The sequence below is a fragment of the Notechis scutatus genome, chromosome 1, assembly GCF_049901735.1.
Source record: "Notechis scutatus isolate UNSWTSFEM ecotype Mainland chromosome 1, rNotScu1.2, whole genome shotgun sequence".
In the NCBI taxonomy this organism is placed as follows: domain Eukaryota; kingdom Metazoa; phylum Chordata; class Lepidosauria; order Squamata; family Elapidae; genus Notechis; species Notechis scutatus.
The window spans coordinates 207,426,235-207,449,446 of record NC_142009.1 but is presented as its reverse complement, the minus strand read 5'-3'; the positions used below and the strand labels follow the sequence as shown (position 1 = coordinate 207,449,446).

The following is a 23,212-nucleotide window of genomic DNA, read 5'->3' as shown; positions in this document are numbered from 1 at the left end:
CTTCCCAAACCCCAAAAACTTTAACCTTAGACTGTCTACTATTGACCTCACCCCTTTCCTAAGAGGTCTGTAGGGGCGTGCATAAAGCGCACCAACGTGCCTACCGTCCCTGTCCTATTGTTTCTCTTATTCTTTTATTTTTCTTATATGTACCCATTTCATGTATTCACAACTATGTATACATTTATACTTATTATCTTGTAAACAATTGGCAAATCAAATAAATAAATAAAAAATAAATAAATAAATAAATATTTATATTATACATTAACTCAATACCTGTGCAGCAAAACAGAATCTTAAATAGGATAGTGTTACACAAGATATAAAGGACATTACTTTATATAGAAGTTCTTCACTTGTGCTTCCTGAACTTGTCTAATATTCAGGATGTAGGTGGGAGTTTATTTATGAACATGCCAATATGTTTGCCTCATTTTCTTTTAAATTTAGTCTTTATTTCCAAAGGGTCAATAAACTCAGCTTAGAAAGTAACAAACTTGTCTATTATTGTGGTTCTTTGGGTGGTTGCTAAATGTCTATCCAATTTGCAACTTTGCATATCTTCTTTATAAAACATTTGAAAGCTGAGTGTTGAGGAAGTCTCCTATTGTGCATGCTGTACTGAAAAAAGTGCAAATACCAGTAGCATTCCAGTATTTACAGAGCATCTCAGTGAAAAACAGATACCTTAGTGGGGATTGGAGGAAAAGATATGTGAAGATAGAGGTGGCCATTTGAAGATTCAAAATACCTAGAAGCAAAAGGTGAGAAGTGTATGGGTTCAAAGGCCATGCTTCTTGGTAATGGCCTCCAAACTTTGAAAATGCTGTCCCCAGAGGTACATCTGTCCCCAACCCTCAGTACATTTTGGATGGTCCTACTAATCATGCTATTTCCCTGAAACTTTGGCTTCTAGCGAGTTTTTAGATCAAATGACTATTTACTATTGTTGTTTTTATGGGATTATGTGTTGATTTTCTCCTTGTATCTTTTTGATGGGGCAGATTTCAAATATTATAAAATAAAGTTAAATAACAATAAACATTGTCACCCACATATGAGAGAATAGCAAGCAATAGCAAGCTTACTTCATGGAATTGAGATCTGGCTCAGCCCTCAAAGGGCAAGTATAATATAACATTCAAAGCTTTTGTTTTGTGCTGCATAATTGGACAAGGACACCATTTGTCACTCCTTCCCAGGCAGACAAATCATTTGTTCCCAGTCTGATTAAAAAAAAAAAAAAAAAAAAAAAAAAAAAAAAAAAAAAAAAAAAAAAAAAAAAAAAAAGGGCCCCAAAGGGGAGAGAGAAGAAAAGGGGGGGAAACAAACATTTTAGTATGACTTTGTTTTAATTAAACACATCTATATATCTGTCAGTGTCACTAGCTTTCATTCCTTTTCTATTATGTTCTGTGACTAGCTGTACAATTAGCACAGCCCTCCCTCCAAGGCTGTGTGCGTTCTCCACTTCTCTTCTCCCTATATACCAATGACTGCATCTCAAATGATCCATCTGTTAAAATATTGAAGTTTGCACATGATACAACAGTGATTGGTCTCATTCGAGATAATGATGAATCTGCATATAGATGGGAGGTTGTACAACTTGCCTTGTGTAACCGGAACAATCTGGAACTGAACACACTCAAAACCGTAGAAATGGTGGTAGACTTTAGGAGAAACCCTCCCATACTACCATCTCTTACAATACTAGACAACCCAGTGTCAACAGTAGAAAGCTTCAAATTTCTAGGTTCTATCATATCACAAGACCTAAAATGGACACCTAACATCAAAAACATCATCAAAAAAGCACAACAAAGATTATTCTTTCTGTGCCAACTCAGAAAGTTCAAACTGCCCAAGGAGCTGCTGATACAGTTCTACAGAGGAATTATTGAGTCTGTCATCTGCATCTCTATAACTGTCTGCTTTGGTTCTGCAACCCAACAGGACAGACACAGACTTAAGAGGATAATTAGGACTACAGAAAAAAACAGTTACTACCAACCTGCCTTCCACTGAGGACCTGTATACTGCACGAGTCAAAAAGAGGGCTGTGAAAATATTTACAAACCCCTCACATCCCAGACATAAACTGTTTCAACTCCTATCCTCAAAACAACGCTACAGACCACTGCACACCAGAACAACTAGACACAAGGATAGTTTTTTCCCGAATGTCATCACTCTGCTAAACAAATAATTTCCTCAACACTGTCCAACTATTTACACAGTCTGCATTACTATTACTGTTAATCACTCCTTATCATCCATCCTCTAATTTAAACTCTAGCAAATATCCAGAAAGTGTTTTGATTACGTTTTCATCAGTACCTGTCAGAATTTTATCGAAATCAGTCAACTTATCAGATACCTTCTATTTTAACATCTTTGTCAAATCTAGATTGTATTTGTAAATATGAAAATCAATTCATTTTTACACCTTGTTCTTCCAGCGCTTGCATAGATTTAAGTTCACCCTTTTCATTCAATATCTCACCATATCTAACTATTTGTTCCTTTTTATATATTATTGGATAGGAAAAAGCTTCAATAGTAGATAACCATAATGGCATTTTTTAATAATATATCTTTTTTATCTTCTCCCAGTTTAGAAACAATGCTTCTCGAATATAATGTCTTCTAAAATACCCCTGCATTTTAGTTCCCTTATACCAGAGGAAGGCATGCCACCCTAGCAGCAAGTCACGTCCTTCTAAATCAAAAGTCTAGTATTCCTTAGTGTTATCCACTCTTTTACCCACATCAGACTCATCGCTTGGTAGTATAATTCCCAATTGGGCAGAGCAAATCTTCCTCTTATTCTTGCATCTTGTAGCTATTTAAGTTTTATTCTCACTTTCTTCCCCTGCCAAATGTATTTTAGCACTATTTTGTTTAAATCTTTAAAAAATTCTTTCCCTAATCTGATTGGAATAGTCTGGAATTAGTATAAGATTCTAGGCAATACATTCATCTTAATTGTAGATATTCTCCCAATCAGTGATAATTGTAAATTTTCCCATTTTATCAAGTCTGTCGCAATCTGTTGTTTAAGTTTGAGATAATTATTCTCCTTAAGTGTGCTACATCTTGGTGTTATGTGTATCCCTAAATACTTAACCTTATTTGTGACCTGGATCCCCAAAACTTTTTCCAATTCTTTCTTTCATCTTACTAACATGTTCTTTGCTAAAATCTTTGTTTTGTCTTTATTTATTTTCAAACCTGCTACTTTCCCATACTCTTCTATCTTTTCTATCAGTTTAGGTGCTGACTCCAATGGATCCTCTAATATAAATACCAGGTCATCTGCAAAAGTTTGTAATTTATACTCTTCTTTTTTAATTTTCATTCCTTTCATTTCTTTTTGTTCTCTGATGTTCCTATTCAGCACTTCCAGTGTTAACACAAACAACAGAGGTGACAGTGGACAGCCTTGTCTAGTCCCTTTTCTTATATCAATAAAGTCTGTTAACTCTCCATTTATCATAACCTTTGCAGTTTGTTAATGATATATCGTTTCTATGGCTTGAGTAAAAATTTTTACCAAAGCCCATTTGATCCAATTGTAACAGCATAAAATGCCAATTCACATTATCAAAAGCTTTTTGTGCATCTAAAAACATCAGAGCCATTTGTTTTTTGGGATGTGCCTCATAGTATTCTAGTGTATCTAAAATTATTCTCATATTATCTTTAATCTGTCTCTTCAGCAGAAATCCATTTTGATCAGGGTGAATAAAATTGTTTAAGTATCTTTTCAGTCTTTCTGCCAGAATTGAAGCAAAACTTTTATAGTCTGAATTTAATAGTGATATTGCTCTGTAGTTTTTAACTTGCTGTGGGTCTGTGTCCTCCTTCAGTACAAGTGTGATATATGCTTCTGACCATGTTTTGGGTATTCTCTTCTTTGTCATAACTTCATTCATAACTTCTAATAAGTGAAGATTCAATGTTTCCTGGAATGTCTTATAAAATTCCACTGGCAAACCGTCCGGACCTGGTGCTTTCCCAATGTTTTGCTTTTTTAAAGCTTCTGTTAATTCCATCATTGTTATGTTTCTTTCTAACATTATTTCAATATCTTTGGGTATCTGAGGCAAATTTGCTTCCTGTAAGTATTGTTGAATTCTTTCTTCCTGAACATTCTCTTGATGGTACAGTTTTCCATAATAATCTTGAATAATTTTTTTCTTCTCTGCATTTCCATAGCATACATGTCCTTGTACATTTATCAATTGTTTTATGCTTCTCGAGTCTCTTTCCTTTCTCAATTTATATGCTAGCCATCTGCCTGGTTTGTTTGCATCTTCAAAATAGTTCTTCTTAGCATTTTTAATTTTTTGTGCTATTTCTTCTTTTTCCATTAGCCCCATTTTATGTTTAGTTATGTCCATTTGAATTTTAATGTCCTTTTTTGTGGAAATTTCTGTAGTTCTTTTTCCAACTTCTTGTAGACATCTTTCAATATTTTAAATATTTTTTTTCTGTTTTATATTTCTTTTCCTTGTATAGTCCATTATCAAGTCTCTTGTATAAGCCTCATCATGTCCCAGAGGTTCTGTAATTATGTATCCTCTTTTGTGTTTTCTTTAAAGAAAAAAGTCAATTCTCTCTCAATTTTCTGTTTAAAGTCTTTTTCCTTTAATATCATCTTATTTAAAGTCCATCTAGATCTCCTTTTTTGTCCTTTCCATACAAGTGTTATTGCATTGTGATCTGCCCAGGTACTTGCTTCTATGTCAATGTCTTGTATGTTGGAAAGCAATTCTGTTGACATCCATATCATATCTATTCGAGACCATGATGCATGTCTATTTGAATAAAAGGTATATTGTTTATTTTCTGCATTTCTCTCTCTCCACGCATCTTTTACGTTTATTTCATCTACCATTCGAAAGAAGAATTTTGGCAATGTCTTTCTAGCTTTCTTTGCTGTTTTTTGTGTTTTATAGTCCAATTTGTCATTTATTATTCCATTAAAATCTCTCATCCGACAGATATTAGCATAGTCAAGTTCAATTTTCCACATTTCTCTCTCTCCATGCATCTTTTAAGTTTATCTCATCTACCATTCGAAAGAAGGATTTTGGCAATGTCTTTCTAGCTTTCTTTGCTGTTTTTTGTGTTTTATAGTCCAATTTGTCATTTATTATTCCATTAAAATCTCTCATCAGACAGATATTAGCATAGTCAAGTTCAATTTTCCACATTTCTATCTCTCCATGCATCTTTTAAGTTTATCTCATCTACCATTCGAAAGAAGGATTTTGGCAATGTCTTTCTAGCTTTCTTTGCTGTTTTTTGTGTTTTATAGTCCAATTTGTCATTTATTATTCCATTAAAATCTCTCATCAGACAGATATTAGCATAGCCAAGTTGAATTATTTTCTTATGTAATTTCCTGTAAAAATCTTCTTGATTATCATTTGGAGCATAAATTGCTATTAAAAGTATCTTTAGTTTATTGTCTGTTATCTCCACCATCAAAATCCTTCTATCATCATCTGTATATATTTGTTCTGCAGGGATTGTATCTCTGATGTATAACACCACTCCTCTCTTTTTACACTGTATCAACGCTGTAAATAATTTCCCTAATTTTTGTTGTTTCAATATATAATCATGTTGTTTTTTAATATATACTTCTTGCAGGCAGATTATGTCAAATTTTAATTTATCTAACTTATGAAATATTTTTCTTCTTTTAATAGCTGAATTAAGTCCATTTATATTAATTGTAATCAGTTTTCTCTCAACCATGTTAGACTTTATAAGAAGGATTTGTTGCTCTAGTAGATCTTGGTTCTCATTGCTCTCTGGGTGCACCACTGAGGCTCCTTCTTCTTTTTCAATTACTGCTATACATTCCTCTTGAAATTCAATTAACGACTCTTCTTTTCTTGTATCTTCCTCCCTTCCTCTGAAATATTCCAGATAGAATAACTCAGCTTTTTCAACTGTATCAATTCTGTGTCTTTGTTCCTGCCAGGTAAACATGAAATCTTCTGGTATCAGCCATCTGTAATTTATTCCTCTCTTAAGTAACTCTTTGGTCAAGAGTAAATATTCTCTTCTTATTTCTCTCACTCTCCTTGGTACCTGTTTCAGTACCACTATTTCTTTATCTTTGTACTTTAGTGTTTTTTCTCTTGCTGTTTGCAGTATTTGTGATTTAATTATTTTCTTAGTAAATCTGATATGAACTTCTCTTGGCAGTTTATTTCTCATCACATATCTTGTATAGACACGAAAAACCTCGTCCATTCCATCCATCATCTTCTCTTTAGTTACCTCTAATGCTTCTGCCAGGATTTCTGTCATCACTTCAGCAAGGTTTTCACCCTTTTCTTCTTCTATATTTTGAAATCTAAGATAGAATTTTGATCTATCAATTTCCCAACCCAATGATTGCAGAGATCTGCCCTTGTCTCTTTCCACTTCACTCAATCGGGTATCCATATCTCCAATCTTCTTATCTCTTTGTACATTTTGTTCTTCAATTTTCTTGATTCTGTCCTCGTGTTCATCTGTTGAATATTTTCATCATCATCTGTTGAATATTTTCAATTTTCTCATCTGTCTTTTCAGTTCTTTGCTCAATATTCTCTGTTCTCTTTTCAATATTATCTGTTTTTACTTGTATCTTTTGAATTCCTTGCATAATCATCTGCAGTGTCACTTCTTTCTCCTTCTCTTGTTGTAACATCACCTGTATTGATCGTTGTCCTCCAGATGGTGAGGAGGAAGAAGTCGGGATTGAAGAAGCTGAGGCTGGTATCTTTCTGCTCATCTTGGAGTACTTAATAGAAAAATTAAGAAGAAAAAGCAAGAGCAGCCAACTGCCACTCCAGTAAAAAAAAAAAAAAAGCAAAAAAAAAAAAAAAAAATGGGAAGGGAAAAACTCTTCAGGCACTTGAATACCTTAATCCAATTGGTTCCAATTATGTAGAAAAAAAAAGAAAAAAAAATGTAAAATGGAGAAAGGAGAAAGGATGAAAAAAAAAGGAAAATTTTTAAAAAGACAGATCTGTATATTCTCCTTGCTAAAAAGGTAGAACAAAGGGAGGAGGGGGAAAAAAGTAGTCTTATTCCTGAATCAAAGGACTCAAGTCCAAATATAAAAATCCAACTGGGGGGAGTAGAAAAAAAAGGGGAGAGAGAAAATGCAATTCTGTCAGTAAGCAAAACACTGCCACTATATGTTCAAGGCTCTTTACTAAATCAAAAAACAAAATTTCCAGTTCTCTTTTCAAGGTCACTTCAATCTTCTTTCTTCCACAGAAGAGCACCTGCATAAACAATCTACATGCTCTTCCCACTATCTTTTCAATGAAAAGCACAGAGTCCTTGAACGTAACACCAAATGTATCAACAAGAAAGAAAGAAAGGAAAACAATGTATCCAAGCCTCCAGGTGGCAGCGCTACTTATTTCCCTTTCCTTTCCCTTCCCCTTTAATATTAAAACCAGGAATAAAAAAATAAAAAGAGTCTAGAATTATTAAAGAGAAAAAAAACAAGAGATAAAAAGACTTTTCCAAAAAGTTATTTTGAAAGGAAAAAAAAAAATTAAAATTAAAAAGGAAAGACCAGTCCAGTTTAAAAATTGAAAAGTTTTTACAAAAATCCAAAGTTCCAATAAAAAGAAAAAAAAAAACCTTCAGGTTTAATTTGTGCTTAGTCTCGGCGCTTGAGCACTTTTATCTTCACTTTTAAATTTAATTTTTAGTCCTTTAGGGTGTTCTCTCCAGAAAAAAATAAGTAGAAAATTATCTCACCAAACTGACACACTTTCTTTTCAGCTTTCTTTCGTTCCGGAGCTGTCCCAGCTTCAGCAGCTTTAATGGCTGCCTCTCCGCTGTAGGAAAAAAGGGCTTCTCCTGGATCTACCAGGGACTTTGCAATGTCCCTGGGATCAACAGGATGTGCCCTTCTGAGTCACGATCTCTACGGGACGGTTTAGGTCCGTTGGGACTGTCCTGCAATTGAGACATCAGCAGTGATCTTAAAGCTTAAAGATTGCATGCTGTACCGCCATGATGCCAGCTCCACCCTCCGAGATTCAAATGTATCTTTTCTTTTATGTACACTGAGAGCATTTGCACCAAAAAAAATTCCTTGTGTGTCCAATCACACTTGGCCAATAAATAATTCTATTCTATTCTAGCTTTAGACAAAAGAATGGGTGCAAAGTAAAAGTTTGGGATATCATCTGCAGTGAGATCATGAGGTGAGTTTTATGCTTAAAGAATATAATTAAGGTGCCTGAAGACCTTGCAGGGAATAAAACTGTGACAAAATATTTGTATAGCAATAACCAAAACAACAGAGTGATGAAAGGTCTAGGAAACACATTCAAGATCCTAGACATGTGCTGATTCTTATAACATTTTAAATATTACATGCTTAGCAATATTTGAGGCAACAAAGGTGCAATATACTGGATGTTGCTACTGTAGTGAGAGAAGAATTATGGTCCTAGCATGTTTCACTCAGGAGGCATGATCTGCCAAAACACTGAATGTATCCTACAATATTTTTAATTCTTCAGTGATGCAATATATGCATGATGCAACAATAGGCATTTCAGTTACTGTTTGTATGTACCCATTTATATATTATGTGTGACTCCCTATTTTGTTAAGTAAAATAAATACTGTTTTATTTTACTTTCTGGTTTAGGGTGTTCATTCAGTATATTTTAAGCTATGGGATAGTAATTAAAGAGGGGGGGGGTGTCACTAACCAGAACAGGTCAATCATGTTCCACCATCAATATCTTTTTTGAGTGAGCATAGAAGTGTAGAGAAATAAATGATATAAAAAATAAGTAAATCAGGCTGAGATAGATAGATAGATAGATAGATAGATAGATAGATAGATAGATAGATAGATAGATAGATAGATAGATAGATAGATAGATAGATAGATAGATAGATAGATAGATAGATAGATAGATAGATAGATAGATAGATAGATAGATAGATGATAGATAGATAGATATAGATAGATATAGATATAGAGGGATAGATAGATAGATAGATAGATAGATAGATAGATAGATAGATAGATAGAGATATGCAAAAGCATACACAATATCACAAATATTTAATTAACAGAAGCCATAATAGTTTAAATAGTAATCTATCACTTTCTATCTTCAAGCAGAAGTGAATGATCAGAAATCAATAAGATAATCCTATGCATTCTCTCTACATGATTAATCGGTAAATTCTTTAGTACATATTAATCTTCAAAACATTGGATCACTTCTATGAGATTTAGTGAAATCAATTTTGTCACCCCTAGTGTATAAACAGAGGATTGAATGCTCACATGGAACCTATTACATAAAACTTAATAGGTAACATGTAACATGAAAGCTAATTCTCACCACTATCACATGAAACTTTCAGCCTTAGCCACTTCAGGGTTGGGTATGATACAGGGAAGCTGAATAAGATTCCTGAAAGTTAGACAGAAACATTATTTGTGACTAGAGTTGAACTAGAGTTGATTCTTACCTGTATCACAATGCCACTTGCTACTAATACATCTTCCATTATTACATATAAAATGAATCAGTGGATCACAGGTTGGGAATTCTAAACAGAAAAGAGGAGAGGAGAATTTATTATCATATTTACTACAACATACGGGCATCTGGTACTTCATAAATTTTCAAAAACTATTGTTATTACGTTGCTGGCTGTGTCAACTAGATATGTTATCTGAAATAGAAAAAAGGTGTTTGTATGAATATACCATAATGTGTATATGAATATAACATAAGAGTGTCCTCAGCTTATGACTGTAACTGGAATCAGAAATCTGATTGTAAGCCATTAGGGCATAAGTCTAGGCACCTACATGGTCGAAGTGATTTTAAAACTTTTTCTTTGTAAAGGTTGTTAAATAAATGGAGTAGTTGTTAAGCAAACATAGTGGTTTTAAGTGCAAATCCATTGATCTGAATTGTCATTTTTTTTGCTGGAAACTGGTAAAAAACAATGCAAATTACAGTCACATGACTACAGAATGCAACAACTGATCAGAAACCATGGAGGAATGTCTGATTATTTGCAATGACTTGGGGGTGGTGGTTATGGATTGTAAAGCACCCATTCCATGGCCATTGTAAATGCACAGGGTCGTTAAATGACTAGTCATAAGTCAAGAACTACTTGTATATTTTAAAAAAAATGAGTACAGTATTTTGCTAAAGCATTAAGCACAAATGCTTCTGGTAGGAATTGCCTTTCTTAGTATACTAAAAGTATACAGAAGCTTACAACATAAAAATATCACAGGAATTGTAACTGCTTCATGGCCTGTAGTGATTTTGTGCCCCTGTGGGGCAATGTTGTGATTCTCAAGGAATGTTTTATAGCTATCGCCACAATAATAACTTGATGTTCATGCTGAACATCTGTGAACATATGCATTAAAAACAAATTAAATATAGTATTAAGAAGGAAAATAAGAACAGAAATAGCATCAAAATAAAGAAGTCATGTCACCACTGTTAGATCATGATGCTTTTATGTTAAGTTCAGAATGAAAGTAGAAGCAAGAAAGATTTACAAAGTCACTGGAGGGGTGGAGGAGGCGGCTTTACTATGGTGTGTTTTTGCCATGAGAATACTAACCTACAATTATCTAGCAGTATGGTAGTGCAGAGTTCAGATTTAACTGATTTGGAGTGAACAGAGAATCCTTATAACACTTGACAGAAATGTTTAAAGAAGTTGTGTAGATTCAACTGGTTCATAATCCTGGGAAATTACATACTTAATATAACCTAGACTACTGCTACTTGCGTGCTCATGTACAGTCCCGTCTAATCTTTGATATTTCTGCACCATACTAACTGATAATAAACAGTTTTTAAATTATGTAAGAATCAAACGTATTTCTTTTTACTTGTTTATACACTGAGAAGTATAGACTAAAAAAACCAACTGCAATGTAATCACTAAGGACAGTCACCTATAGATATGCAACATGTCCTGAGGTCTCAAAGGGACAGAAAATACTTCCTATGGTATATGCCAAAATCACCTTCGATTCTGCATTGTTATCAATGTTTTTATTTAATAAAAATAAATCCATATATATGAAACTGCCAGCTTCCATCATATCTTTTATTCCCAAGATTATTTCTGAGCCTCATATAAGACCTACAAATATTCTTAGAAAATAAAAGGGTGAGTAGCTGCCCATTCCCTAGACAGAGATAAGAAGAGAAAGCTAAAGTCTTTAGGAAGTGAGGGTTAGAGTGAGGTATGGTAAATGAAACAAACAAAATGTTAAAAAAAGTAATATTTATGTAATTACTTACCAAACACATCTAAATTATGTTAACGTAACCAAAGTATCTTTACAATCCCTAAGGCATGTCACAACTTTTGAGCACCACTAATGTTTGGAAACTGAAAATTGAAAAATTAACTACCGTATTTGCCGCGTATAAGACGACTTTTTTGCCCTAAAAACATGCCTCCAAGTGGGGGGTCGTCTTATACGCCGGTAAATACATTGTCACTGGTGCAAGAGCGACGGGCGGAGCTCCGCAACTTGCGAAGCCCTTCAAGCCCAGCCGAAGTCTCTTCCTCCTCCTCCTCCCACCCACCCACCCACCCTCCGCCCGGCTCGGGCGCTATGGAGGCCAATCTGGAGGTGGGGTGGGGTGGAGCGGGAGGGTCTCTGGCGGGCCGCTTCGCCAGCCAGCCCCGAGCCGCGTAATGGCCCGGGAGTGGGGGGAGAAGGTGGTGGGGTGGACTGTGGCGCCCTCCTTCTGGGCAGCGGGGCGGGGCGGCAATTTGCTCCTCCCGCTTCTCCCTCCCTCTTTGAAAGACCGGGAGGGCTGTGCTTGGGGCGGGGGGGGTGTCCTCAGGAAGTTCCTGATGGGACCCCGCTGGGCAGGGCCACCCGGCTCCCGAGCTGCTTTCCAGGGTCCCCTTGGGAAGAAAAAGGGTCCGGTGGGTGGTGGAAGAAGGCGAGCGCCTCCTCCCGCCCCTGTCCCATCCGTCCCTCCTCTTGTCCCCTCCTCCCTCCCCGCTTAAGAGAGAAAGATCTGCCTCCCTGCACCGAAGCTTCCACCCGGCGCCCGCGTCTCCCGGCCAGCGCGCTTGCGACTTTGGGAACCGGCCAAGCGACTTTAAAACCGAGCGGAGGCCAGAGATAGCCGGAATTACCCTCCACACCACACACACACACACACAGAGAGAGAGAGAGAGAGAGTTGGCAGCTGTCCATCCCCCACCCTTGAGTCCCGATGGCACGCACGCGGGGCTGTCACAAAGAAAGGGAGAGGAATTGAGTGCCAGCCTGAGAAAGGCGAAGCTGCCTCTCTAAAGCATTTTGGTGGCTTTGTAAGTTTGGGGGAAAGGGGTTGGGGGTGTCAATCAAGAATTATATCCAGAATACCCCAAGTGTTACAACTTACCGTATTGCCGGCGTATGAGACGACTTTTTGCCTTGAAAAGCATGCCTCCAAGTGGGGGGTCGTCTTATACTGCGAGTATATAACAAAACTATATTTTGAGTGGAAATGTTGGGGGCTCGTCTTATACGCCCAGTCGTCTTATACGCCGGCAAATACGGTAAATAACTTCTCTGCTTTATGACTGGTTACCTATCACCCTAGTGACCTTTTGGTAAATGCCCAAGGGTGAAATGCTGTCAATATTTCAGCTATACCAGCCAAAAATGGTGCTAGGCCCAGCCTAAGAGCACAGTATAATGTATACTTGGCTCAAAATAAGATTAATATGGCAAATATGGTTTTTTCAGGAAAACAAACAATAGAAAATAGAATATGCTTGGATTTTCTGCATTAATTTAGCTACAATTGAAGAAAAACAAAACAGTAAATAATACCCAGTGTCAGTTATTAAAACTGCTTAAAGGTCATGTTCTACAGAAAAACTATTAATTTTCAAATACATTTATGGTACACTGATTTAATATATGAACTATTTATATAATCAAAATTTACCATATTTTGAAATGTCACAAATATTGACCTTAGTTACTAAAGATATTAAAAATATATATTTTAGAATTAAAATGCATTTGACAAAATTTGAATTTTGAAATTTGAGGGGGACTTTTATTTTACAAAAGGAAAGCTTACAAATAACTTTTTAAAAAGGAATTATATGTGTGTGTATACATACACACACACACAAACACACACACACATATACATACATACAAATGTGCGTGCACGCACACACACACAAACACATATATACCACTAATTCAGAAATTAATCTTAATTAAGCAAATAATTTTGCTATCTTCTGTAAGCTCTTTATTTACACTATATTCTTGAAAGTCCAGTTTTACAATATTCTCATATCTTTGTCTTTTATATCTTTTCTATATCTATTTATTTTTGATTCCTATATTCCTGTAATCTCAATTACTTTATTTCACTGTTGTCATTTTTTATAGAGCCAAACTCTTTTTTCTATAGACTTAAATCTCAGATGGGTTCCTCTTTTCTACTTCTGTTCTGTCAAAATCTTTACTTTTTTGTGTGCCTTTTCTACTTCCTCCCTCTGAGGTAAACAGCTCACAACACTTTTTCCTCATGACAGGCCAGAGGGAAGGAAACAAACCCCCTTTTCTTTCTCTCTTTCTCTCCAAGTTTTTCCAGATGCTGCCCTTTCTGGTTGCCTTTTTCTCTTCTAGTATGTCTCTTGACTTTGACCTCTGCTTTGATTCCATTTATTCAGCCTCTTTCTTCCATGAGGCCTAGATCTTCAGAATTCTCCTCCATGCTGCATCGAGAGCCCAGGATGGGTTGACTTCTTCCTATGATGTCATTTAGCTGAGTCTGTACTAAGATATAAAAGCCAGCCCCCGGGAGAGACCCCAGCTTTTGACTCAGCTCCTTTCAGTCAGTAGCTGTGTCTCTGAAAGCTTCTGTTAGATAGCACTCACCAGCGATCTTCAGTGCTGTTTTTCCTCGTTTCAAGCAAGGTTGGGAGCAGCGTTGCCAGAGCGCTGTTCAGGCAAGTTGGGCAGCATCTGTAGACCTCCCCCATGCCTGCGGTTTGAGCGGTCGTAAAATGCGATTGGCAAACCGATAACAGCTTCAGCCAGCTGAGGTTCTGTAGATAGCACTCACCAGCGATCTTCAGTACCTTTTTTCCTCGCTTCAGCAGCTCCCAGGATCTGGGCAGCTGCTCTTCCAGGAGAGCAGGGCTCTCTCTCTCCTGCAGCATTGGGAATAGCATTGCCAGAGTGCTGTTCAGGCTAGTTGGGCAGCATCTGTAGACCTCCCCCACGCCTGTGGTTTGAGCGGTCGTAAAAAGTGATCGGCAAACCGATACCAGCGTCAGCCAGCTGATCGTGTGGCCAGCGGCTGCCCTTTCCTTTGCTGACTTCACTTGGGGCTCTTTATAGCCTAAGGAGAAATTCTTCGGCCTCGGAGCCTGTTTCCCATAGTCAGTGGCCATCTTGGATTGAAGCCTTCCACCACGAGGTGGCCATTTTGTAAGCCCGGGTGCCAATTTATACCCTAAGGGGCTTAATACAAAAAATTTACAAACAGTTTCTTTCCATCGTAAGAGCCTTTATTCTTCAAATGGAGCAAGATAAGGGTCAGGCAGAGTCCCCCCTCCCCAGTCTCTTAAGCCAATAAGAGAAAAAGTTGTAGGCAACGCACCCAATCAGTCCAGAGGGAGGTGGCTGCTAAAATCAGAGCTAAGGCTCTAGCCCCTAAGAAAGCAACTCAGGCTGAGTTGAGGGTAGAAAAGTGCAGACATGCAGCCCTAGAGAGGCAGTTCAACAGAACTATTCAACAGAAGGGAGTGCAACTACAGCATGTTTCAGGTGATACCTGTGGGCACCAGCCAAGCCCTCCCAGTGGAGGAGAAGTTATCTATGAGCCTGTCTCCTGAGGCTTTTGCAGTACAATGATCCTCAGGATCTAAGCAGATCTGGGCCTTATTTCCAACAGGCTTCTGGGGCCTATGCTCCTCCTCCTCCCTCCAGGCCTCGAACCTCTTCTCAATCTAGGCCTGAAGCCACCTTCACTCCCTCAGCAGCGGGCCTTCGGCCTTCTGCCCCTACCTTTGAGCATAGACCAGGGGATATCCAAGATGTTGTCTCTTTGGCCATTAGGCAGGGATTGGCTGAAGGCTTCAAGCAAATCCTTCGACCTCCAGAAAGGGTTCAAGCCCTTCTCCCTTCTCAATCTATAAGTTGCCTCATCACCCTGATTTACACAGGCCCCAGGACCTCAGGGTCCATTCTTCTCTACCAGAATGGGAGGGGGTTGATGAGGAGGGAAGGGCTTCACCATCTGAACACAGTTACTCCTCTCGTTCAGAACATGAAGAGGGTGAGATTTTTGACCAAAATCTTTCAGAGGAAGAAGACTCTCGCCCAGAGCAGACATCCTCTGCATTGGTCTTCAATCCTTCTCTCTTCAGGCCATTACTCAGCATGGCCTTGGTCACTGCCAAGTTGTCGCCAGAGGAATTGGCTCCCAAGCCACAAGGAATTCCCTCTAGCCAGGGAGACTCATTCTTCTCCAAGCCTGTAGTGCATGCAGGGGTTTTGCCTTCTCCCACTTTGTTCCTGGACATGGTCAAGGAACAGTGCGCTTCCCCTTCAGCAGGTCCTCGCCCATCTTCTCTGGATAAGCATTTCTACAATGTCAGCGCAGCCGTGGACAACTCCCTGGCAGTGCCTTCTGTTGACATTCTGGTTCTGGCCTCATTCCCATTTTCTGGCACTCTCACGTGAGCATCCATATGGTGGCTGCACCAACTCCAGATTAGATTGCCTACATCTGACCTTCGGTCTCACCAAAGCCTTAATAAGATTATCTCAGCGGCGGAATTCACTGCAGATGCCGTTCTCAATTCCGCCAAATTTGCATCTAGGGCCATGGCATCTTCAGTAGCAGCAAGAAGACAGTTATGGCTCAGAAATTGGCAGGCGGAGTCACGCTGTAAATGGAAGCTGGCTTCAGTTCCATTTGCGGGCGATAAGCTTTTTGGCGATGCTCTAGAACCTTATCTCATCGAAACCAGAGATAAACTCTCTTCCTCTGGGAAGAGAGCCGACTATCACCCAACTCCTTATAGTGGTAAACAGCCCTTTCGGGAGGGTGGGGGTCATTCCTGCCATCGCTCTAAGTAATCCCTCATTCTCCCCACCCATCGGAGATCGCCTAGCCTTCTTTTTTCTCCAAATGGGAGGAGTCAATGGCGGATGCCTGCGTGCTCAGCACTATTAGGTCAGGATTACAATTGGACTTCCTAATGCACCCCCCCCAATTGATCTGTCCCGTCTCTCGGGACATTTCAAGGCAAGACCTCATGAATCAGGCCATTCTTGAAATCTGAGCTATTCAAACCTGTTCCCCCCTCTCAGTGGGGACGTGGGCTTTATTCTCGCCTTTCATTGTTCCCAAAGCCTCAGGGGGGGTAGCGAACCATCCTGGGTCTAAAATTTCTCAACCAATTTGTAAAATACAGGCTATTTAAAATGCAGACTCTGCATTCTATTTTAGAGAGCGTTCGGGAGGGCGATCTCCCCTCTTCCACTAATCTCATGGAGGCTTACCTCCACATCCCCATTTGGCCTCATCGTCGCCAGTGTTTCTGTTTCTGTTATCAGAATACCCATTACCAGTATTGAGCACTTCCCTTCGGCCTCTCTTCGGCTTCAAGGGTCTTCACGAAGGTTCTGGCAGCATTGATGGCATCTCTGCTTTCTCTTCCAGTGAGGATCCAATGCTACTTGGACAACATTTTGATTCTGTCCTCCTTCATCCATGCAGCCCATCGGGAGCTGCAAATTACCCTGTCATATCTCCAGAGCCACGGATTTTTCCACTCCTGTCCACTCTAATGGTTCCTGCTTCCCTACCAATGAGCAGGAACCAGCCACTCATCCATCAATGTCCCGCTCCCACCACAAATCCGGAGATCTCTCAGTTGGTGGTGTTCCCCGTTAATCTGGAAGGGACTCCTTTCAGGGTCCCAGACAGGCTAGTGATAACCACCGATGCCAGCCTCCTGGGTTGGGGTTCCCATATGCAGGGCCAGATAGCTCAGGACCTTGGTCCAGGTCAGAGCAGGCCCTTCCCATAAATTGGCTAGAGCTCAGAGCCATTTTTCTAGCTCTCAAGCATTTCAGGCACTCAGTGACCGGCTCCCATGTTCTAGTCCTTATGGACAACATGGCTGCCATGGCTCATGTCAACCGGCGGGGGGGGGGGAATGAGGTCCAGAGCCCTCATGGGAGAGGCTCTACGGTTGGGGTTATGGGCAGAGCAACACCTGTTGTCGATCTCGGTGGACCACTTCTCCGGGATCAACAACTCCCAGGCCGACTGGCTCAGCAGGAGCCTAGTCGACCAGGCAGAATAGTCTATTCCTCCTTCTCTATTCAGGGACCTTTCCCTCAGATTCGGAACGCCGGAGGTGGATCTTCTCCACTCCTCAAATTGCCCAGGTCACCAGATTCTTCACCAGGTTTCCTTGCCAGGGAGCAGAGGGGACCAATGTCCTTTGGTGCAGATGGCCCAAAAGTCTCCTCTATGCCTTTCCCCCACTCCCATAATTCCGGCAGTAATTTGGAAGATGTTGGAGGAATGAGCGGAGCTCCTCCTCCTGGCACCCTATTGGCCAAGGACGCCCTGGTTTGCGGACCTGGTCAACCTGTCAGTGGCTTCTCCTTGGAGGATCCCAGCCCATCTAATCTCCCTTCATCAGGGGATTCTGCTCCACCTGGAGCCCCAGTGGCTCAAGCTGACCATGTGGCACTTGAGCGGCAGCGGCTAGAGGTGGCTGATCTTCCTGAAAGGGTCATCATCACTATCCTGGCATCTTGCAAACCTCCCACAAGGGACATCTATGATGCCACCTGGAAGGCCCTTCCCGATGGTGCCTTAGGGAGGGTCTCTCTCTCCCGCTTTAGCCCAGTTGGCAGAGGTTCTTAGATTCCTTCAGCATGATCTGGAGAAAGGTTTGGCCCCCAACACCTTACGCAGGCAGGTTGAGGCCCTCTCCTCGGTTCTTTCATGGGGTTCGCTTCCTTCCTTATCCCATCACCCTTCAGTCAGGAGGTTTTTGAAAGGGGCTACTGCACCCTCCAGTAGTTCACAGGTATCCTTCCTGGGATCTTCATGTGGTCCTTTATGCCCTTACAAAGCCCCCTTTTGAACCCCTTAGAACATTGACTCTCCGTTTCCTGACTCTGAAGGTAGTGTTCCCCGTTTCCATCACTTCAGCCAGGCGGGTATCCGAGCTCGCTGCTCTTTCCATCAGACAGGACCTTTGTTCCTTTCACGATGATAGGGTTGTCCTCAGTCTGGACCCCTCATTTATTCCAAGGGTTAACACCTGTTTCACAAGTCCAAGGACATTATGTTGCCTGGCTTCTGCCCTTTCCCGAACCATGACTTAGAGCAGCAGTGGCACTCGCTAGACATAAGTAGGGCTCTTAGAATATACATTAAGCGCACTTCTTCCTTCAGGAAGTCTGAAGCAATTTTGTTTCCTTTTCCCTTCTCACTTGGGGCACAAGGCCTCTTCTCCTACTATTAGCAGGTGGGTCAGATCTTGCATTGAGCAGGCCTACAAAGCTGAGGCCTTTCTGGTTCCTCGAGGTCTGATGGCGCACTCTACCAGAAACACGGTCACTTCAGCTGCCTGGGCGACCCAAGCACCCTTGGAAGAGATCTGTCGTGCGGCCACGTGGACATCTCCGTCTCCTTTCATCAGATGCTACCATCTGGATGTCTTTGTCTCGGCAACTGCAGCCTTCGGCAGACGGGTGCTTCAACGAGTGGTTCAACAGTCAGTGTGATGAGCCGGACGAGGACCCACCCATGGACATGCAGGCTTTGGTATGTCCCATCCTGGGCTCTCGATGCAGCATGGAGGAGAATGGGTGTTGGTAGAAGTTACCCTGAACGCCCTTTCTATCTATGCTGCGAGAGAGCCCAGCCCCTTCGTTGATTCATCCGGAGAGGGTAAGTCATATTTCTTTTATTCATTTGTACTTTCAGAGACACCTTTCAGTCTGTCAAGTATCTTCGCCAAAGCTGGGGTCTCTTCCGAGGGCTGGCTTTTATATCTTAGTACAGACTCAGCTAAATGATGTCATAGGAAGGAGTCAACCCATCCTGGGCTCTCTCGCAGCATAGATAGAAAGGGCGTTCAGGGTAACTTCTACCAACACCCACTCTCAGGCAGCCATCCTGTCTTTCCCCCTCTCCCCCACCCCGCTCTCTCTGTTTTTGTTTATTGTAAAAAAAAAAAAAACTATAGTATTTCTGTTCTCTATGTGGAAGCCAGAAGCATTCTTGAAAAAAGTATACCATCCTTGAGCTTGATACTTTGCTTTGGAACATGCTGGTCTGCTTTATTATTAGCTGTTTAATTAAAGTGTCTTTAAGGAGTCCTTGGTGCTCTCTGAATTTGGTTGCTTTCTTTAAGAGGTTTCATTACCCAAAGTAGATTACATCATCGGTGCTAGTGTTATAAAGATCCCTCATTTCAGTCTTGAGCTACAAATATTGCCCTTTAAAGTATGTTTAAAATATTCTGTTGACAATATGGATCAATAAGCCCCAAAGGAAATACTTCAGCAACCAGGGAAAGAAAGCTAGGCTATATTGTGTGTAATAGAGAGGAGAGAAAAATAAGGAAGACTAGAAAAGAAAGAAACACGAGAGAGGAAAGGATTAATATATTCCAACAGCTGACCATGTAAAGCAATATTATCACTTCTGACATGTTTCATTTTAAAAAATGTCAGAAGCAGAGATCACTTATGCATCAACAGCATTTAGATCTTTTTGTTCTATTAATAAAACAGGGCTAATTTGATAATGCGTTATGTATGTGATAATGGTATGGTTCCCTAACACCTCCAGAATGTGAAGAAGCAGATAGAGAAGGAAGCAGCATGAGTATTAATGGAATATCAGCTTTGCAAACTGCACCGGCTGCCACTTTGCTTCTGGCTGCAATTCAAAGTGCTGGTTATTGTTACCTATAAATCTATATGTGGCGTAGGCTCACTTTACTTGAGTTTCTCATTTCTCCCATAGCATTTGCCTGGCCAATTTGCTCCTGCAAGGTTGGGCTGCACCAGGTTCCTTTGATAAAACAATATTATCTATAGGGACCCCAGAAATCTGTTGTTGTTTAGAAGACAGGTCTTCACCCAGGCCTTTAGCAAGATTGCTATTGGCTTGCTATTGTTTAACGTTTTATTGACTTTATTGTAATTTATGTGATTGCTGTAAGCCACCCAGAGTCGTTAAGAGTTGGGTGGGAGACAAGTGTAATAAAATTACATGTAGCAATAGCACTTAGACTTATATACTGCTTCACAGTGCTTTACATCCCTCTCTAAGTGGTTTACAGAGTCAGCATATTGCCCCCAACAATCTGGGTCCTCATTTTACCCACCTCGGAAGGATGGAAGGCTGAGTCAACCTTGAGCCTGGTGAGATTCGATCTGCCAGTCAGCTGAAGTAGCCTGCAGTACTGCACTCTGACCACTGCGCCACCGTGGCTCAGTATGTATGTATGTGGGTGTTTCTGTGTATGTATATGTATATGTACACACACACACACACACACACAGAGTACATATACTATACTTATACTATATATACTGTATATATACATATGTGTGAGAGAGAGACAGAGAGAATGCTCAGCTTTTAACAGAAAGACCCCCAAAATGATGGTGCATCAGAACAATTACATGATTTTCAAAATGTATAAAAACATGTGGCTTAACTGCTATTTTTCACAAGATTTGATGCAATATAGGTGATAAAAAACAGAATATCAACTTGAAAAGGATAAAAGACCATTTAACAGTGATTTTAATCCTTTTAATCCTGCTGTTTTTCTCTCCCTAAATTAGAGGTGTAGATAGATTTTATGGCCACAGTAGCATTTCCCCCCCCTCATTTTTATGGCACGTGAACGCTATATGTTAAGACATATTCAGCTTAGTAACTTTATACCACCTTATTAAGCTTAGGGTTTGGGTGTTCTTGTTTTTTTGAGGAAAGAAGACAAATATGAAGGGGACTTAATTTAGATTGTCATTAATAATAGTCAATCATTTTCCCATAACAAAGCTAAGAAGCCAAATTAAGAATTTCTGCTAATCTTATAGATCCCAAGAGAGGAACCATACTAGCTTTTCTATCATAAGAGCTAAACCAATAGTCATCCCTCTGCTGTCAGCACTGTGCCTGTAAGAGACCAGATGAGGAAAGGAAGAACTAAAAAGGGTATAGACTTGCATATCAAAAGAGTAATCATAACAGTTGAATTAATATGTGGTTTCATTGCAGTTGAATTAATATGTTGTTCCATTGCACATATAATTTATGAACTACCTTAGATATTTTGAGGCCATAGAGTTAAGGAAGATGGGTTGCATTCCACATATATTTAAATTCTTATCACTTTTTCTTTCCTAGTGAAGTCAGTGCAGCTAAGCTTGCTAAGGAGAGAAGATTAACAAACCCCATCTGTGGCTAGTGACTATAAAATGGTCACATTGCAGAAGCCAGAACAGTCTAGTTTTCATGCCAAAGGCAGTTATAATCACAAAAATTTATAGAAGCATATTGATTTCCAGCAAGATCCACATGCAGTACAAGTTTATATAGTACAGAAATAATAACATAACATCACAATTCCATAGCTTTACAGACATAAACTCTTTGTAGGATTTGGCAGCAGCAGAAATTTCCAGATTTGGCTTCTATACCTCACTTTTTATTTAGTATTACTATTTTATTTAGCTTTATTTTACAAACTTTTTATAACATTGATTGGCATTAATAAATTTCTAATCTTTTTCTAAAGATTAAATTTCTAATCTTTTTATTTTCCTTATCCTTCTCTTCCTGTCTGCAGCTGTGACTTTATATTCTTGTCAAATAAAATTCTTCTTAACAATAGGAGACAAGTTTTCATTCTGTTTCTGAAATGTTCCTGTGCTTCTACATTCATTTTAGGACACTTTACCCCTTCTTCCCTAATTCCCAAGCACCACCACCATCATTTGCTAAAATGAATTATTTCTAATCATTCCCTGCTTATTTTATTTTATTATTTTGCTAAACTACTTAATGAAAGGAAGATATAAGTGCACGTGGAAGAAGAGACATTATCCTTTTGGTTGTTGTTGTTTAAAAAAAAGTACCTGAAAGGGAGTAATAAAAAGTTTTCTTAATTGTTTCTTCTCAATAATATAAGATTGCATTTTAATCTATTTTGAATAAAATCATTCTATATCTCACGTGTTTGATTTATATAGTTTGTCAAGTTGTTGGTGTGTCCAAAAAACAAACAAATGAATAATACTGAATTATAAACAGGAAAGTGGTAGTATTTATTTTATGAAAGAATTGATGTAACCTATTTGTCTAATCATCTGTTGCCTAAATACTGGGAGCATGATACCCATTCCTAGAGGACTTTAATATTTAAGACAACAAGCTACGTGGCTTGTAAGCTACGTGGCTTGTCATGAGTACTATCAAATTACAAAATAATTTCTTATATGAATCAAATATTCTATTTATAAAGTCTGTGATTCAACTTACCACAAGTTGCTGTTTCATCTGACTGGTCACCACAATCATCCTCTTGATCACACAACCATGAACGTGGAATGCAGCGTCCATTCCCACAGGAAAACTGATCTACTTGACATACTCTTGCTTGAATGATAAATTAATATTAAAATTACAGATTGGAGGTCAAATAAAATCTCCTTGAGTCATTCATATTTCATATCTGGGTAATTATAAGTATGGTATTCAGCTTTGTTCGGGTATTTTCCCACGTCATTATAGTTGTGCTTTTAAAGTTGTAGTGACGTTTCGGCAGAATCTCATCTGCCATCATCAGGCTTGTGTACTGAGTTCGTCTGTGAGTCAGGCTTTCATAGACATTTCTGTTTTAAATTTGGTGCTAGCCTCCTGCTGTGTTAGAACGTTTTTTTCTTCATCCTAATTGGTTGGGAGTCTTGGTCTGTGTTTATTGGTCTTGGAGTTTGCTGTGTTCTGCTTGATTGGTGTTTCTAATATCTTCTGTCTGTTTTGTAGTGTTTTTTTTGTCTTGATTGGCAACATAGTGTTTCCTGTATTGGGGGCTTTTAGTGCGGCTTGGCTTTGGGTGA

At 39.4% G+C, this 23,212-nt stretch overlaps 1 protein-coding gene across 1 annotated transcript in view; it reads right to left on the bottom strand.

Moving 5' to 3' along the window:
• LRP1B (LDL receptor related protein 1B) overlaps positions 1-23,212 on the bottom strand; it is a 702,645-nt gene that overhangs the window by 234,615 nt on the left and 444,818 nt on the right. The window contains exons 18-19 of the mRNA XM_087955711.1: positions 22,635-22,751; positions 9,538-9,618 (exon numbers count right to left, since the gene is read on the bottom strand). Coding sequence (XP_087811837.1) covers positions 9,538-9,618; positions 22,635-22,751 — 198 coding nt within the window. The remainder of the gene's footprint in view (positions 1-9,537; positions 9,619-22,634; positions 22,752-23,212) is intronic.